This window comes from Moschus berezovskii, chromosome X (assembly GCF_049115385.1).
Source record: "Moschus berezovskii isolate FMDL1 chromosome X, NW_MosBer_1.0, whole genome shotgun sequence".
NCBI classification, from domain to species: Eukaryota; Metazoa; Chordata; class Mammalia; order Artiodactyla; family Moschidae; genus Moschus; species Moschus berezovskii.
This window is the reverse complement of record NC_142488.1, coordinates 1,807,061-1,823,947: the sequence shown is the minus strand read 5'-3', so window position 1 is coordinate 1,823,947 and position 16,887 is coordinate 1,807,061. Positions and strand designations below refer to the sequence as shown.

At 47.0% G+C, this 16,887-nt stretch overlaps 1 protein-coding gene across 2 annotated transcripts in view; it reads left to right on the top strand.

Moving 5' to 3' along the window:
• LOC129564405 (cAMP-dependent protein kinase catalytic subunit PRKX) overlaps window positions 1–16,236 on the top strand; it is a 62,672-nt gene extending 46,436 nt beyond the window's left edge. The window contains exons 5-9 of one of the 2 annotated variants that reach the window (XM_088833684.1): window positions 4,129–4,224; window positions 6,039–6,096; window positions 7,852–7,929; window positions 9,941–10,089; window positions 11,101–16,236. In XM_088833684.1, coding sequence (XP_088689810.1) covers window positions 4,129–4,224; window positions 6,039–6,096; window positions 7,852–7,929; window positions 9,941–10,066 — 358 coding nt within the window. In that variant the 3' untranslated portion in view covers window positions 10,067–10,089; window positions 11,101–16,236. The remainder of the gene's footprint in view (window positions 1–4,128; window positions 4,225–6,038; window positions 6,097–7,851; window positions 7,930–9,940; window positions 10,090–11,100) is intronic. The other variant, XM_088833685.1, reaches the window with a different exon arrangement.
• The last annotated feature ends 651 nt before the right edge of the window (window positions 16,237–16,887 follow it).

Here is a 16,887-nt window from a genome sequence, read left to right as displayed (position 1 = left end):
TCAGACACGACTGAGTGACTGAACAATATGTGAGACCTCTCTGAGTTAATTGGAGAAGGGCATGGTGAGCCACTCCAGTGTTCTTGCCTGGAGAACCCCATGGACAGAGGAGCCTAGCGGGCTACAGTCCAACGGGTCGCAAAAAGTCAGACACGACTGAGTGACTGAACAGTATGTGAGACCTCTCTGAGTTAATTGGAGAAGGGCATGGTGAGCCACTCCAGTGTTCTTGCCTGGAAAACCCCATGGACAGAGGAGCCTGGTAGGCCGCAGTCCACGGGGTCAGAATTGGCCTTGTAATGCAGAAGTAAAGTGAAAACTTGCTCAGTCGTGTCTGACTCTCTGCGACCACATGGACTGTAGCCTGCCAGGCTCCTCTGTCCACAGGATTCTCCAGGCAAGAATTCTGGAGTGGGTTGACATTCCCTTCTCCAGGGGATCTTTCCGACCCAGAGTTCAAACCCAAGTCTTCTTCACTGACAGGTGGATTCTTTACCTTCTTAGCCACCAGGAATGCTGAGGTAGGTCAAAGATGTCTATAAAAAGCAGATCACGGATAGCTGATGGGGAAAAACAATTGCAAAATTGGCCTGTATTCTGAGGCATGTGGGATCTTCCCGAGTCAGGGATTGAACCCATGTCTCCTGCATTGGCAGGCGGATTGTTTAGCACTGACCTGCCAGGGAGGCCCTGACGTGCATTTTTTATTTTTATTTTTTTTAAATCAAATAATCCAATTTTATTTATTTTTTTTTCAAGTTGAACAGACTAAATTTCTTTAAACAAACTTACTTATACTCCAGAGTCCTTTAAAAACTTAATAGCATTTATACATTGAAGGTATTTGATTTTCTTGTAACTAGCACTTCAAATGCAACAAGCATTTGAAGCAACAAGCATTTGACCCGACAAGTAAAACTTTCTACAGTTCATAACTTTTATAAATAAAATAAATTAAATGTACAGTGAATAAGTTCTCTGAAATATTTCAATATTTCTGCAGGTTTCGTAACATCGTAAAATACATTTCAACTAAAATTCACAAATCTAAAAACCTGTTAGGCATTTTTAGGCGCTTTAAGTTGGAAATGAAGACCAATGTTACATCGTAATATGCCAATTACAAATAGTACTTCAAATAGCAAATACTAAAGTTTGTCCCAAACCTTAAAAACTATTCATGAACTCAACACTGAACTATTGATGGCTATGAGAATTGTTTCCTAACCTTTTTGAAAATTTCAACCCATTTACGTTTAAGGTAATTATTGATAAGTACGATCCCGTAGCCATTTTCTTTATTGCTTTGGGTTCAAGTTTATACACTCTTTCTGTGTATCCTGTCTATAGAAGATCCTTTAGCATTTGTTGGAGAGCTGGTTTGCTGATGCTGAATTCCCTCAGCTTTTGCTTGTCTGTAAAGCTTTTGATTTCTCCTTCATATTTGAATGAGATCCTTGCTGGGTATAGTAATCTGGGCTGTAGGGTATTTTCTTTCATCACGTTAAGTATGTCTCGCCACTCCCTTCTGGCCTGAAGAGTTTCTATTGAAAGATCGGCTGTTATCCTTATGGGAATCCCCTTATGTGTTATTTGCTGCTTTTCCCTTGCTGCTTTTAATATTTGTTCTTTGTGTTTGATCTTTGTTAATTTGATTAATATGTGTCTTGGAGTATTTCGCCTTGGGTTTATCCTGTTGGGGACTCTCTGGGTTTCTTGGACTTGGGTGATTATTTCTTTCCCCATTTTAGGGAAGTTTTCAACTATTATCTGACGTGCATTTTTTAAAGAGAACATTTATTCGGCTGAATTGGGGGTTAGTGGTCAGTTGCAGCCTGCCGGCTCTTTCATGGCGGCCTGCAGACACTCTCGTGTAACTTTGGACTCGGTGGATCCAGCACATTGGGCTCACTTTCTCCAAGGTTTTAGTTCCTCAACCAGAGATGGAACTGGCGTCGTCCGTGTTGTAAGGTGGGTTCTCAACCACTGGACCGCCGGAAAAGTTCCCGGCCATGCATTTTTTCAGATGAAATTCCTGAGCTTGCCTTCATGGGGCAGTGCAGGCGGTCCTTCTGTCTACAGCCCACCACGGCTGATGTCAAGATGCAAGTCGTGCCTACGTGTGTGAACGACACTCGCTGCGTGTTTTATTAAGACCATCGCCATATTGTCAAGTAGTTATCCTCCAGTTCAGTTGCTCAGTCGTGTCCAACTCTTTGCCACCCCATGAACCGCAGCACGCCAGGCCTCCCCGTCCATCACCAACTCCCAGAGCTTGCTCAAACTCATGTCCATTGAGTGGGTGATGCCATCCAACCATCTCGTCCTCTGTCGTCCCCTTCTCCTCCTGCCTTCAATCTTTCCCAGCATCAGGGTCTTTTCAAATGAGTCAGTTCTTCGTATCAGGTGGCCAAAGTATTGGAGTTTCAGCTTCAGCGTCAGTCCTTCCGATGAACAGCCAGGACTGATTTCCTTTAGGATGGACTGCTTGGATCTCCTTGCAGTCCAAGGGACTCTCAAGAGTCTTCTCCAGCACAACTCCAAAACTTTGGCCCTCAGCTTTTCTTTACAGTCCAGCTCTCACACCCATACATGACAACTGGAAAACCAAAGCTTTGACTAGACGGACCTTTGTTCGCAAAGTAACGTCTCTGCTTTTTAACATGCTGTTTAGGTTGGTCATCCTTCAGTTAAATTAGTCAAATAAAGGGGGGGGAAAAAGGCTTTAGAAGGAGGGAGGCTTCCCTGCAAGTCCAGTGGTTAAGACTCCGAGCTTCCACTGTGAGCAGTGTGGGTTTGATCCCTGGTCAGCGAACTAGTACCCCATACCCCATGTCATGCGCCAATAAATAAATTATTGGAAGGTTTCTGTTGGATTAAAGATAGACACTTGAAGATAACTTTCAACTCTGGGCCAGCTTCCCTGATAGGTCAGCTGGTAAAGAATCTGCCTGCAATGCGGGAGACCTGCGTTCGATCCCTGGGTTGGGAAGATCCCCTGGAGAATGGAAAGGCCACCCACTCCAGTATTCTGGCCTGGAGAATCCCATGGACTGTATAGGCCTTGGGGTGGCAAAGAGTCGGACACGACTGAGCGACTAACACCCACGTCAGATCTGGGCACCGTCTTTGGCCGCTTCCCGCACCCCGACCTCTGGGATACGCGTGCCTTCTGCTCCTTCTCTCTGGCTGGTTCGGTGAGCGCTCCCTCCTGATGACTTTTTTCCGCTCGTTAAAGCTGTTGCTCACATACCTTTCACCTGACGGTGGCGTGCCACGCCAGCTCCCTCGGAGCTCCGCATGCCGTATTCTCCGGGAGCCCGTGGAGGAAATGTATGACGCGTTTCCTCCCGGGCCCGTTTCTGAATGGAAACCGTCCCTCGGCGTGTCCTCATGCACAGCCGCCATCCAAGGCAGGAATACGAACCCCCGGCCGCTGCTGGAACCGACTCCTGGCTCAGGGGTGCAGGCCCGGCTCGGGGGTTTATTCACTCGAAGGCGTTCACACTCGGCGAGGGCTGGGTGTCTCTTGGCCGGGGTAGGTTCGCGATCCACAGAAGCTGGTTACCCTAGAAGTACAACTGGCTGGGTTAGTTGTAGTTACGAGACTGTAATGGGCTTCCCACGTGGCCTCAGGGGTGAAGAAGTTGCCAGCCAAGACAGGAGACGCAGGTTGGATCCCTGGGTTTGGAAAGATTCCCCTGGAGGAGGAAATGGCAACGCACTCTGGTATTCTGGCCTTGGAGAATCCCATGGACAGAGGAGCCTGGTGGGGCTACAGTCCACGGGGTCGCACAGACTCGGACACGACTCAGTGACTAAACAACACACAACAAGTCACTGTGTGTTGTCTAGCTAGTGACATAGCCTCGTGGGCATTGCCTTTTCCAGACTTGCCCGTCCTTTGCAGTTGGGACAAAGTGCTTCACGCTTGGCCTCTTGGAACCGCACCTTCATGGCTGGTCCTGAGTCATCCGTGACTCCAGGGTGGGAGGAGAAAGCGCACACCCCAAAATGAAATTCTCTTCTGCCCGTGTCAGGCGGAAGGAGCCATCCTTATAAAGCCTGGGGGTGTTTTTTGTTTTCCACTCTGGCCACTAAAAATAGCTGTTTTTATGTACCTAACAGGTTCCCTCCATTTTTCGATGACAACGCCTTTGGCATCTATCAGAAGATTCTTGCTGGCAAGATAGACTTCCCCAGACATTTGGAGTTCAGTGTCAAGTAAGTCAGCCGTCTTTGGTCATCGGGGGTGTTTATTTCTAAAGCCGCTGAGAAACCCCCCAGTGGAGGCATCCTGCCCCGCTGGGTACCATCCTGGTTTGTTCCTCTGAGCTCAGCTGACGCTCTTTAGGTGGGTCATCTTTTCCCCCCAAAAAGAGGAAAGCTTTTCATGACTCTGCTGGGATGACACGTCACCTCTTCGTGACTTGCAGCCGTATTTTACGTCTTTTGAGATAGTGGGTGTATTTATCATTAGCGAATAAAGGCCGTTTGTCATCACACTGAGTAAGGAAGCAGCTTTGTTATTCGAGAAGAAGGCCCTTGTTCCTCCAGCGAGTTTGGTGGCTGGTGCGGGAGTTGATGACTTTGCGTGCTCAGTCGCTGTAGTCGTGTCCGACTCTTTGCGACCCCATGGACTGTAGCCCGCCAGGCTCCTCTGTCCGTGCGATTCTCCAGTTGAGAGCACTGGAGTGGGTTGCCATGCTTTCCTCCAGGGGGTTTGCCGACCCAGGGATCAAACCAGGGTCTCCTGCATCTCCTGCATTGGCAGGCAAGCTTCTATACTGCTGAGCCACCGGGGAAGCCCTTGTATAATATGTAAGTACTGTGAGTGATTACGTTAGTTCAGTAAAATTTTTAAGGGGGGGACTCAAAGGAAATGGTTTGTGGAAACACACTTTGACGTAATTGTGTTGAATCCTCATCTGCTGTGTGAATGCAGCCTTCTCTATCCTTCTGGGTTCTAATTTTTTTATTGTTGTTCAGTAGCTCAGTCGTGTCTGACTCTTTATGACCCCATGGACTGCAGCATGCCAGGCCTGCCTGTCCATCACCAACTCCCGCACCTCACCCAAACTCACGTCCATCGAGTCGGTGATGCCATCCAACCATCTCATCCTCTGTCGCCCCCTTCTCCTCCCGCCTTCAGTCTTTCCCAGCATCAGGGTCTTTTCCAATGAGTCAGCTCTTCGCATCAGGTGGCTGAAGTACTGGAGCTTCAGTTTAAGCATCAGTCCTTCCAATGAATATTCAGGGTTGATGTCCAGTGAGTCAGTATTCTGATACTGTCTGCTATTTAGAAGGAAAATCTCAGTGACCCAGCAAACACAAAAATACTTCCCTTGCTTCCGGGAAAGCAAAGATGTCCAGAGAAGAATCCCACAGATAATTAGACCCACCGGAAAAGCGTGATGACTGATTTTGGTAGAATCATATGTTGTGTAGTTGGCCGGGGTTGGCCTGGCAGGTATTTTTGAAATGAATGGTCAGACATCCCCAGGGCAGACAGGGTTTCTCCTGCTCTTGTTCAAAGGCTGTTCATGTCTACGATGATTTGATCAACCTCTGCGCCTTAGCTGGGCTGCAACTCCTTATGGCGTAAATTGTTTAGGTTATTTAGGAACAGATAATGGTGAGAAAGGGCCTTCCCAGGTGGAGCTGGTGGTGAAGAACACGCCTGCCAATTCGGGAGACATGAGAGACACGGGTTCGATCCCTGGGTCGGGAAGATCCCCTGGAGGAGGGCACGGCAACCCACTCCAGTGTTCTTGCCTGGAGAGTCCCGTGGACAGAGGAGCCTGGCGGGCTGCAGTCCATGGGGTCGCAGAGAGTCAGGCCTGCCTGAAGCAACTTAGCACGCAACAATGGTGAGAAAGGCTGGGAGGTGTTTAGCCAACGTGCAGCCTGAACCACTGGGCGGGTGTCCGTGTGGAATGGTGTGGATTTTGTTGCTGTTGACCTGCTGTGTTTGCGTGGGTCCGTATCAACGTGTGTTTCTGTCTCCTCCCCACCCCACCCCGCCCCGGCCCGAACAGAGACCTCATCAGGAAACTGCTTGTTACCGACAGAACAAGGAGACTGGGAAACATGAAGGTTAGTATTTCTATCCGTGTATGGGGGACGGTAGGGGCTTCCCATGTGACGTTCGTGGTGGAAAGTGTGCCGGCCAGTGCCGGAGACGTAAGAGATGTGGGTTCGATCCCTGGGTCGGGAAGATCCCCTGGAGGAGGGCATGGCCACCCACTCCAGTGTTCTTGCCTGGAGAATCCCACGGACAGAGGAGCCTGGCGGGCTGCAGTCCTTGGGGGTCGCAGAGAGTCAGACACGACTGAGTGTCTCGGCACCTGTTAAGTGCTACTCATTTTAAATGCCTCTCATCTGACTTCAGACGTGTCAACAATGGCAGAACAGTCTTACCTTTTCATTGGCCAAATTTCAGATTTGATTCACCCAGAATCGGGTCTCCTCACCTCTCCAAAGGAGTCAGTGGCTCAGCGGTGGTCTATAAGTTAACTAATCATCGCTTTCTTTATTGACTTTTGTATGTATTTTTTTGTTTCTGAATATTCTTATTAATCGTCATTGATGGATAATTGCTTTACGATGTTAACGTTGGCTTCTGCCGCACATCAGCCCGAGTCCGCCATAGGGATACCTGTGTCCCCACGCCCTTGAACCTCCGTTTTCTCATTCACGTGCCATGTGGTTTACCCCTTTGAATCCGACAGTCTTGGATGGCTCGTGATATGTTTGCAAAATGATGCGCCCGTCACCACAGTTTTAAAGAGCAGGCTTGCTCCTTCCCAAAGAAGCCAGTACCCTGTAGCTACCACTTCTCTGAAGTTTCTGGACTCCCCAGGCGGTCCCGTGGTTAAGACTCCAGGCTTCCACGGCAGGCAGCCCGGTTCCGATCCCTGGTTGGGGAATTAAAATCCCACACGCTACAAGGTCTTTTTAAAAATAAAAAACAAAAACCCATCTTTCAAGTGTGACATGCTCAGTTTGCATTTTTAGTCACGTGACCTAATCTCTGGGCCATAGTGAGCAAATGACATCATTTTGTGAACCTCATTTTATACGTTTGTAAAAGTAGCTCAGGTGGTAAAGCTTCCCGCCTACGACGCAGGAGACTTGGGTTCTGTCTGTGTGGTCGGGAAGATCCCCTGGAAGAGGGCATGGCAACCCACTCCAGTCTTCTTGCCTGGAGAATCCCCATGGGTAGAGGAGCCTGGCGGGGCTATACAGTACATGGGGTCGCAAAGGGTCGGGCACGAGTGAGCGACTAATACACACACACACACACACACACACACAGTGAGCCACAGCTTCAGCTGAAGGAAATTGTCCAGGTGAAAATGCCACTTTACGTTGGGAAGGCCTGAACCATAATCACCTTTTGGTTTTGTCGTCCAGGGCACTATACGCGTGAACATCATGTTGTTGATGTTTAGTCACTGAGTCTCTGCGACCCCATGGACTGTAGCCCGCCAGGCTCCTCTGTCCGTGGGATTCTCCAGGCAGGAACACTGCAGTGGGTTGCCATTTCCTTCTGCAGGGGATCTTCCCGACCCGGGGATGGAACCCACAAGTCCTGCATTGGCAGGCAGGTTCTTTTACCCCTGAGCCACCAGGTAAGCCCGAACACCAGGACTGCATTCTCTCTAAGATGAGCAAAAGTGTGTAATGACGCTCAGATGCCTTCACTAATGGTTTTCTCCGGGGACAAAGGCTCGCGTCATAGCGAAGCCGTGTTTTTCTCTGCGTGGAATCGTACGGAGCATCTCTGTGCTCCTCGCTTTCCTGTCCTTCCGGCCTTCTCTGCGCTGATGCCGGCTGTCCCTTTTGCAGAACGGAGCCGAGGACGTCAAACAGCACCGGTGGTTCCGGGTCGTGGACTGGGGCGCGGTCCCGGAAAGGAAGCTGAAGGTACGACCACACGTCAAGTCGGGCGGCTCGTACCCGGGGAAGCCTCAAGCTCTCCTGAACACAAACACGGGCTCTGAGTCTGTGGCTCACTTCCTTAGGAGAAATCCCTAATGAAGTGATTTCAAGTCGTTAATAAGTTCACACTGTTGAGGGAAGACCTTAGCTGAAGAGTCGGGCTTCCCTGGTGGCTTAGTCGGTAAAGAGACCTCCTGCGATGCAGGAGTCCTGGTTCGATCCCTGGGTCAGCAAGGTTCACCTGGAGAAGGGACTGGTAAACCGCTCCAGTATTCTTGCCTGGAGAATCCCATGGACAGAGGAGCCTGGCGGGCTGAAGTCCATGGAGTGGCGAACAGTCTTCAAGAACATCTCTACCTTAATCGAAAAATTACAAAACAAAAGATAGCAATGTCAGTGGTTACATCAAAGCTCAGTGGTCCCAGATCAGTCTAACAAGTAAAATCATAAAAGTCTGAAATGTGAGAATTATCAGAATGTGACACAGAGCAAAAAGTTAGGCAGTGTTGTTGGAGTCAGGACACAGATAGACTTGCTCAGTGAATAGTTTCTGCAAAGCTTCAGAGTGCAGAAAACACGGTACGTACAAAAAGCAATAGAATGAGGCATGCTGACATATAACAACCTCCTGGGGCAGACTCCGTGCAAGATTTCTGCAAAATTTTGATTACATTAAAAAAAAAAAATAGTATGTGTGTGTGTGCGTGTCTGCTTCGTCGGTCAGTCGTGTCAGACTCTTTGCGACCCCGTGGACTATAGCTCACCAGGCTCCTCTGTCCATGGCGATTCTCCAGGCGAGAATGCTGGGGTGAGTTTCCATGCTCTCCTCCAGGGGATCTTCCCGACCCAGGGATTGAACCCAGCTCTCCCGCACTGCAGGCAGATTCTTTATAGTGTGATCCACCAGGGAATCCCGAGAACACCGGAGCGGATAGCCTATGCTTTCTCCAGGGGTTCTTCCCGCTCTAGGAATCGAACCAGCATCTCGTGCATTGCAGGTGGATTCTTTACCACCTGAGCTGTAAAGTGCAATAAAACTAATCGTGCCTGAATCTAACAACTTCCTGGTGCAGACTTGCTCGGTGCAACGTTTCTGCAAAGTTTTGATTTAGAAAAAAAAATAGTATCTGTACAGTGCAATAAAACTAGGCGTGCCTGAATGTAACAACTTCTGGTGCAGACTTGCTCAGTGCAAGGTTTCTGCAAAGTTTTGATTTAGAAAAGAAAAAAAATAGTATCTGTATAGTGCAATAAAACTAATCGTGCCTGAATGTAACAACTTCTGGTGCAGACTTGCTCAGTGCAAGGTTTCTACAAAGTTTTGATTTAGAAAAAAATTGTATCTGTATAGTGCAATAAAACTAGGTGTGCCTGAATGTAACAACTTCTGGTGCAGACTTGCTCAGTGCAAGGTTTCTACAAAGTTTTGATTTAGAAAAAAATTGTATCTGTATAGTGCAATAAAACTAGGCGTGCCTGAATGTAACAACTTCTGGTGCAGACTTGCTCAGTGCAAGGTTTCTGCAAAGTTTTGATTTAGAAAAAAAAAAAAATAGTATCTGTATAGTGCAATAAAACTAGGCGTGCCTGAATGTAACAACTTCTGGTGCAGACTTGCTCAGTGCAAGGTTTCTGCAAAGTTTTGATTTAGAAAAAAAATTGTATCTGTATAGTGCAATAAAACTAGGCATGCCTGAATGTAACAACTTCCTGGTGCAGACTTGCTCAATGCAAGCTTTCTGCAAAGCTTTGATTTAAAAAAAAAAAAAAAAAGAAAACAAATACAGTTTGTTAAAAGTGTGATAAAACTCGGCTTGCCTAAACGTAACAAATTCCTGGTGCAGACTGGCAAGGTTTCTGCAAACCTTTGATTTATTAACAAAACAAAACACAGTATGTGCAAAGTGCAGTAAAACTGAAGCGTGGCTGAATGTAACATCACTGGGTGAACACTGTTCCTCTCTGACCACGGCACTGTATCTTTGCTGGTCCCCAGCCCCCCATCGTCCCCAAGCTGTGCAGCGAGGATGATACCTCCAACTTCGAAGCGTATCCTGAGAACGACTGGACTTCTGCCCCGCCGGTGTCACAGAAAGAGCTGGATGTCTTCAAGAATTTCTGACCTCGGGACTCCCCGCCTGGAAGGTATATCTTTATGTCTTGATTTTTGAAATATCAAGGCGTCTTTTATTTCATTCATCCATGATATCACTTGAAAGTGTGTGAAAGTGTTAGTCGCTGAGTCGTGTCTGATTCTCTGTGACCCTGTGAACTGTAGTCCAGCAAGCTCCTCTGTCCATGGGATTCTCCAGGCGAGAATCCTGGAGTGGGTTGTCATTTCCTCCTCCAGGGGAATCTTCCCAACCCAGCGAATGGAACCCGGGTCTCCTGCATTGGCAAGCGGATTCCTTACCATATGAGCCACCCGGGAAGCCCTGTATCAGTTGAATTCTGTTTATTTTTAAATTTCTTACTTAGTTTTTTTTTTTTTTACATGTATTTCTTCTTTTTCAAATTCTTTTCGCATATAGGTTATTAGAGAGTACTGAGCAGAGTCCCCTGTGCCATACAGGGGGTCTTTGTGGTTGAAGTTATTTACAAAACAGAAGCAGACTTAGATTGCGGGTCTGGGTCGTGTGGTTTTCTTTCTTCATCATCAAATGTTTTGTCCGATGGTGAGGTCCTGTGGCAACGTACCAGGAAACGGGGACCCAGTTCTGTTTTCTGGGCTGAATCTCTTTTCAGATTGTGGACGAGCTTGGGCTATTTCTATGGAACATGGAGAACCCACCTTTAAAAAACTCCTTTCAAGTTACTGTATGTCCGGCATTGTTGCTCTGTAGAGTTCAGGCTTTTGGGTCTTTGCAATAAGATTGTGAAAGGAATCTGGCTTCTTTTGCGCTTCCGTTGTTGTTCCTGTTTAGATGACAAATGGTACCCAGGTGTTTTGAAAGCTTAACAAAATCCAGACTTCCCTGGCAGTCCCGTGGGTAAGACTGCATGCTTCCAATCGGGTGGGTAGGTGGGCGGGCAGGGTGTAGGTTCAATCCTTGATTGGGGAAATAAGATCCCATGTGCTACACAGGACAAGCAAAAGATAAAAAAAGAATAAACATTTGCAAAAGTAACCAAACCCTTGGTTTTATTTCATGCCAGACACAGGGTGATCTGAGCCTGCCCGGAACACACAGTGGCCCACCGATGCGACCCGAGGAAGCATCTTCTTCTCGGAGTAAGGATGCTTCCGCATTTGTGTGCACCTGGATATGTATAAAGAAATTGCAGAGCTGTTGACGTTCGTGGCCCTGGAATTATTTAATCTACTGGAAACCGACTGCACAGTAGGATACTTTGAACATTCGTTTGGTTGCAGGTTTTCTTCTTCTTTTTAGTCGTGTGTGTTCCTACTGGAATATCATGGTTTCGTTTTGTTTTCTTTTTTTTTCATAGACTTGACTTTTTAAGTTTTGAGCTGAACTTGTTCAGATATAACCACAAATTGTGTGTGTGTCTGTGCGTCTGCTCATGTCTGTGTACAAAAAAAGGCGGTATGCTTGGAGCACAGAAATTGTGTCATGGTGTACATGTTCCTGCTTTCCAGAGATTATATTTATATTTCAGATTTTTCTGTTTTTTTAATGAATCTGTTGTCTTGCTGGACAAAATTTTATGCATGTTTTATCATCTTAGGTGCATTTTATGGTTCTATCCTATGACTGTCTGTATCCAGTATATATAGTCCTTTGGGTCTTGAAACCAGAAGGCAAAGGAAGGAGATGTGAGTTAGAATTTAATGCAAGACTAGCCACTGACCGCAGATGCTTTTCAAGGAATTTTGTCTGTGGCATTAAAAAAAAATTTCAGACTCTGTAGGGAGATGGCTAGCTATTCATATTCCAGGTTCAATCCCTGGACCAAAAATGCATCTCCCGATACGGAAGAGTCTCTCTTTCAGCGCTGGCTCGGGGAACTTAACGCACATGTTTTTCTTTTCCCCTTTGGTTTTGGGAAAAGCAAGGATCGGAAGGGGATACGATGGAACCGTTTGAACCTTCCTTGTTTCTGCTTGGTTTCTCTGCTCGTGTGCTTCTGGTTTCACAGACCTGCTGGGCCTGTGCCGAACAAGCCTGGGGGGAGCTTTGTTTTCCCTCTGGACCCGAGGGTTGGGTGAGGACCGTGAACCCTGTCGCTCGCGACGGCCAGGTGTTGAGCATGTCGCCGTGAGCACGCGTCGCTGGTTAAGCTTGCGTCTGTCTTCCCAGAAGCAGGACGTGCTCAGAGCTGCTTGGCATCCTCACTCCTTGCCTTCTTGACCCTCTTTCTCTTCTGCTTTCTGATTCTAACCTTTGCTGTGAAAAAGCAGGCCGTGCTTTTCCTGTTGACTCAGCTGGAAAGACAAGAGTGGCCCAAACCCGTTGTGTAAAATCCAGTCATAGGGTCCAGCCATGCCCTTGCCTGGCGGAGGTCTGTGCATTTAAGCAGTTGGTTCCAGAGCCTTCAGTGGCTGCGGGGGCTCACCCAATAGACCTCTGAGATCCCTCCCTCCCCACAAGCCCTGCATCCTCCCTTTTCCTGGCCAGAAAAGTTCAGCTCCTTGGACCACAGGCTTGCAGGCAGAGTGTGCCCTCGGGAGGTGTTGCTCTCAAGGGTTGGGTTGCGCCCTCAACTTACAGCTCTTCTCAGGTCTCTGCAACTCAGGTATTCTTGGGTCACCTGGTGAGTTCTTTGCTGTCCACACTGTTTCTTTCCTGTGCTGGGCCAGAAAGGTGTGTCTTTCCCAGCTTTTGCTCCCCTCGCTTCTGTAGGCACATCTCCCGGTGTGGAGAGTTGTTGTTTGGGAAAAGTAAACTTTTTTTTAATGTGGCACAAATGTCAAAGGACATACATGTTTATGTCAGATTTGACCAGTTGCACCCTGAAGAATAGATGCTTTTGAACTGGTGTTGGAAAAGACTCTTGAGAGTCCCCTGGACTGCACGGAGATCCAACCAGTCCATCCTAAAGGAGATCAGTCCTGAATATTCATCAGAAGGACTGAAGCTGAAATGCCAATTCTTTGACCACCTGATGCGAAGAACTGACTCTTTGGAAAAGATCTTGATGCTGGGAAAGATTGAGGGCAGGAGGAGAAGGGGACGACAGAGGATGAGATGGTTGGATGCCATCACCGACTCGATGGACATGATTTTGAGCAAGCGCTGGGAGTTGGTGATGGACAGGGAGGCCTGGCGTGCTGCAGTCCGTGGGGTCAGAAAAAGTCGGACACGACTGCGCAATGGAACAACAGCAGCTCCTGGATCAGAAGACACGGGGTGTGTGTGCTTGCAGGAGATGTGAAGAGAAATGACACCTATAAAAGCTTTGAGCCGAAGACGCTGAATCACCCCCTTCTCATAAACGACCTCGTCTTCAGAGAGCAGTCCGTTCCGCCGAGAGAGTCCACGATTAAGTAAAACAAACATTACAATGGGCAACTCATTAAAGATTTGCTTTCAAAGGGTGCACTTGGAAAAATGTTCCCAGAGAACTGTTATTTTGGGTCTGTACTTTTCCATCACCATGCTCTTTGGATTAAATGGTGAGCCAACCGGGACTAAAATCTTACCATGCCGTTCCTGAACTATTACGTCATTGAATGTTACAAGGTTAAATGAGCAGCACGAACCTGCACAGAGATACAGACCCACCAGGAAAAACATTAAGTCTTGAGTCCTCTGACTATAAAAATAAATGAGTATTATTTGGAGCCTTATGCTTAACAAAATACAAAATAAATGAAACACCTTTCTTGAACACGATACAAAAATTGTAAATACACATGTTGATCCCGATGCATATATTTTTGGCTTTGTTCTTCTTCTCTAGGATTTAATTTATGAAATGGAAACAGCACAAGAACGCATGGAAATGCGTTAATTTTGCCTTAATTTTGAAGAACTATGCAGGGAAAACAAAGGTTCAAATACCGCGGGTGGCTTGCTTCTTCATAAAAGCATGGTGGTTGACCATCAGCCACACAAAGCAAATTGGAAGGGAGGAGGAATTCCAACACTGCCAGGCGGGGTTTACCTCACCTTTCACACACCCCTGGTGCCCACTGAGTCATTGAAAACATTGTGTGCTGGTGGCTGGGCCGTAAATTACATGGTCTGACGTCATGCAATGCTGGGCGTGATCCAAATGAGTCTTAAACACGTGAACGGCTCACCGCAGACAACCAGAGAATCATTCACTCCCTGGAGGCGTTCTGTCACGTTCGCGTCTTGGATCAAAAGTAATCAGGGTGTGCACGGTTTTGAAGAAAGTTCACGGCCACCGTGACAACATTTCAGACCGGAAAAGGAGAGATCTGGTTTTTGTTTGCTGCCATTTGACAAGTCGGCAATATCTCCCTAAGTGACAATACTCTTTAAAAAGTCTTCGGACTCCCCGCCCACCCCCGCCTTGGTGGCCCAGTGGTTAAGACTTCACCTTCCAATGTTGGGGGCAGGGGGTGTGAGTTTAGTCCCTGGTCGGGGGAGCTGAGATGCCACAGGCCTTACTGTCAGAAAGCCAAAAATACAAAACAGGAGCAATGTCACAAATTCAGTAAAGACTTTAAAAATGGTCCTTATCCCCCCCCCAAAAAAAAAAAATTTATAAAGTCTTTAGGAAATGCATTGATTTCAAGAGGTGGATCGCAGTGGGTCTTGTTTTCCTCAGGGAAGAATAAAGCCAGCCTGCTTTGAGAGCCATCTGTAAAACTCACAAGGAGATAAAACGCCAGTCGGTCATAATGGCGTGTTGCCCGTGGTCATGGCAGTTGGGATATCCTGCTCAGCAGACATGTATCATTGGCCAGCAATGGAAAAAAAAAAACCCAAAAAACAGCAACCATGATTTCTGGTGTCAATTTGTCAAAATATGCAAAGGAAAAAAGAACGCAGTCACCAGATAACCGGCGTGCACGTCACAGCATCACGACGCTTTAAAACGCCTCCCATTCTGGCTCCTCCAGCAGGTCTGGCTTCACCTGCTTTTCACCTTCTCGGGCGATGTTTGGTTTCCTTGCCTCCATCTGCACTTTGGGACCCACCTGCCGCCCATCCGAGTCACCGGCCGCGCCAAGCAGTTGAGTGATGTGACTTGCCTTTGCCGTTTCTGCCTCCGACCTACGTTGCCTCTCGATTGGAACCACTTTTAGCTGTGAGATTTGGCTCCATCCTCTTCATGCAGGACCCCCGGCGCCCTGTTCTGCAGGCACCGAGGGCCTCCCCACCTGGGTGAACGCTGCAGACTGCACTCACTCCCCACAACAGAGTCTTCCCTGCAGCTTCAGGTGCAGGAAAGATTGGAATTATTATTTTTTTTTTTGGTTCCCACCCCTTTGATTTTGCATCACAAAATTGACAGCATCGTGCAAGTCTTTTGCTCGTTCCCAGTTGAGATTTGAAATGAGGTGCCTGTGTTCTTTTTTTTCCCGTTGGTCCATCTACCCGGCGTGTATTCTGTACCTGCTGAAACTTTGTGTATACTGTATACTCTTTGACCTGTTTCTGACTAATCAGTTCAACTTGAGCGGTCGTTTCTACTCACCAAGAACAAACAGAAGAGCACGTGTATGATTGTCTTAAATAATATATTTGAGTCTGTGTGTCTGTCTGTCTGTCTGTCTGTGTCTTGGTGGAGGTTCAGTGGTGAGCGATGCTTCCACCAAGCATCACGTTTTCATACCGAGCTTGTTCCTGCTGACCCCGTGTGGTCACCACCACACACAATCCTTGATAATCAAAAAGGAAAATATTCTGGAACCCTCTTAAGTTATTGTGTCTGGAGACGTTTTCTGTTGATATTCTCTTTGCTCTTCCGTGTGGACTCCTGTGTTATTTAAATAAAACTCATGGCACGTGTGTTTTTTTTGCAACTGGGATCAGAAGCGTTTCTGCTCACCGGCTGCCTTTCCTGGCTCCCCGAGACGGTTTCTCCGGCTCTGCAGGGCAGTCGGAGGTTCCTTCTTTCTTGAGAGATGAAGCATCCAGGGCTGGTGCCATCTTCCTGCCCGAGTCATACTGGGAGCCCCGCCCTGATCGTCTCAGCTTCTTATGTGGTTTAAAAAAGAAAGAAAGAAAGAAAAAAAAAAAGCCTGTTTCTACACCTCTCCATTCCTTGCACAATGAAAATCACTGTGATTTGTGTATATATATATATACACACACACACACCCTGGGAAGATTTTACTGCTGTCTAATTTATGAAATAATACTGTTGATTCCAGGTTTGTTTAATAAAACTTTGTATCTTTTCAGATAGAAATCTGACTCTGATTTGTTTCTTTGGTCATGGAAAAACTATAGCTTCTCTGCTTTCATTGAGCCCCGAGTGGCAATCTTTCTTTTTAAATTTTTATGTTTTGCTGAGATGGAAGTGACCACAAAATTTTATCTTTGTTTCAGGTTTAAAACATAAGTCATTCTATATATGCATATAAAGCAAAATGAAGAAAAACACTCCAGTACATCTTGGTAACATCCATCCCCTTACATAGTTCCAAAATGTTTTTCTTGTGCTGAGATCTTTCACATTCTACTCCTTTCAAACAAGTTGCAGGTATATGATACAGCACTGTATTTTCTTCCGCAGAGGGCCAGATGGCCAGTATTTTTGGCATTCCCTGTGCAGTGTGCAAAAGCAGCCTCAGGCAGTGTGTAAAACGAAAGGGCTGTGGCTGCGTTGAAATAAAGTTTTATTTATAAACGGAGGCTGGGGGGCCGGGTTTGCCAGTCTCTCATCTGGTGCCCTGTTGGTATCTTTACCAAGTCATCTTTGCAGCTTGTTCAAAGTGTGCCTTCATCCTTGTCATTACAAAATTATAAAATTTCATTCTCCTCACTCACTCACATAGCTTGGCTTGACACTCAACTTTCCAAGTCACCTTTGCAGTTTGGTTTTTAAAAATAAAAAATA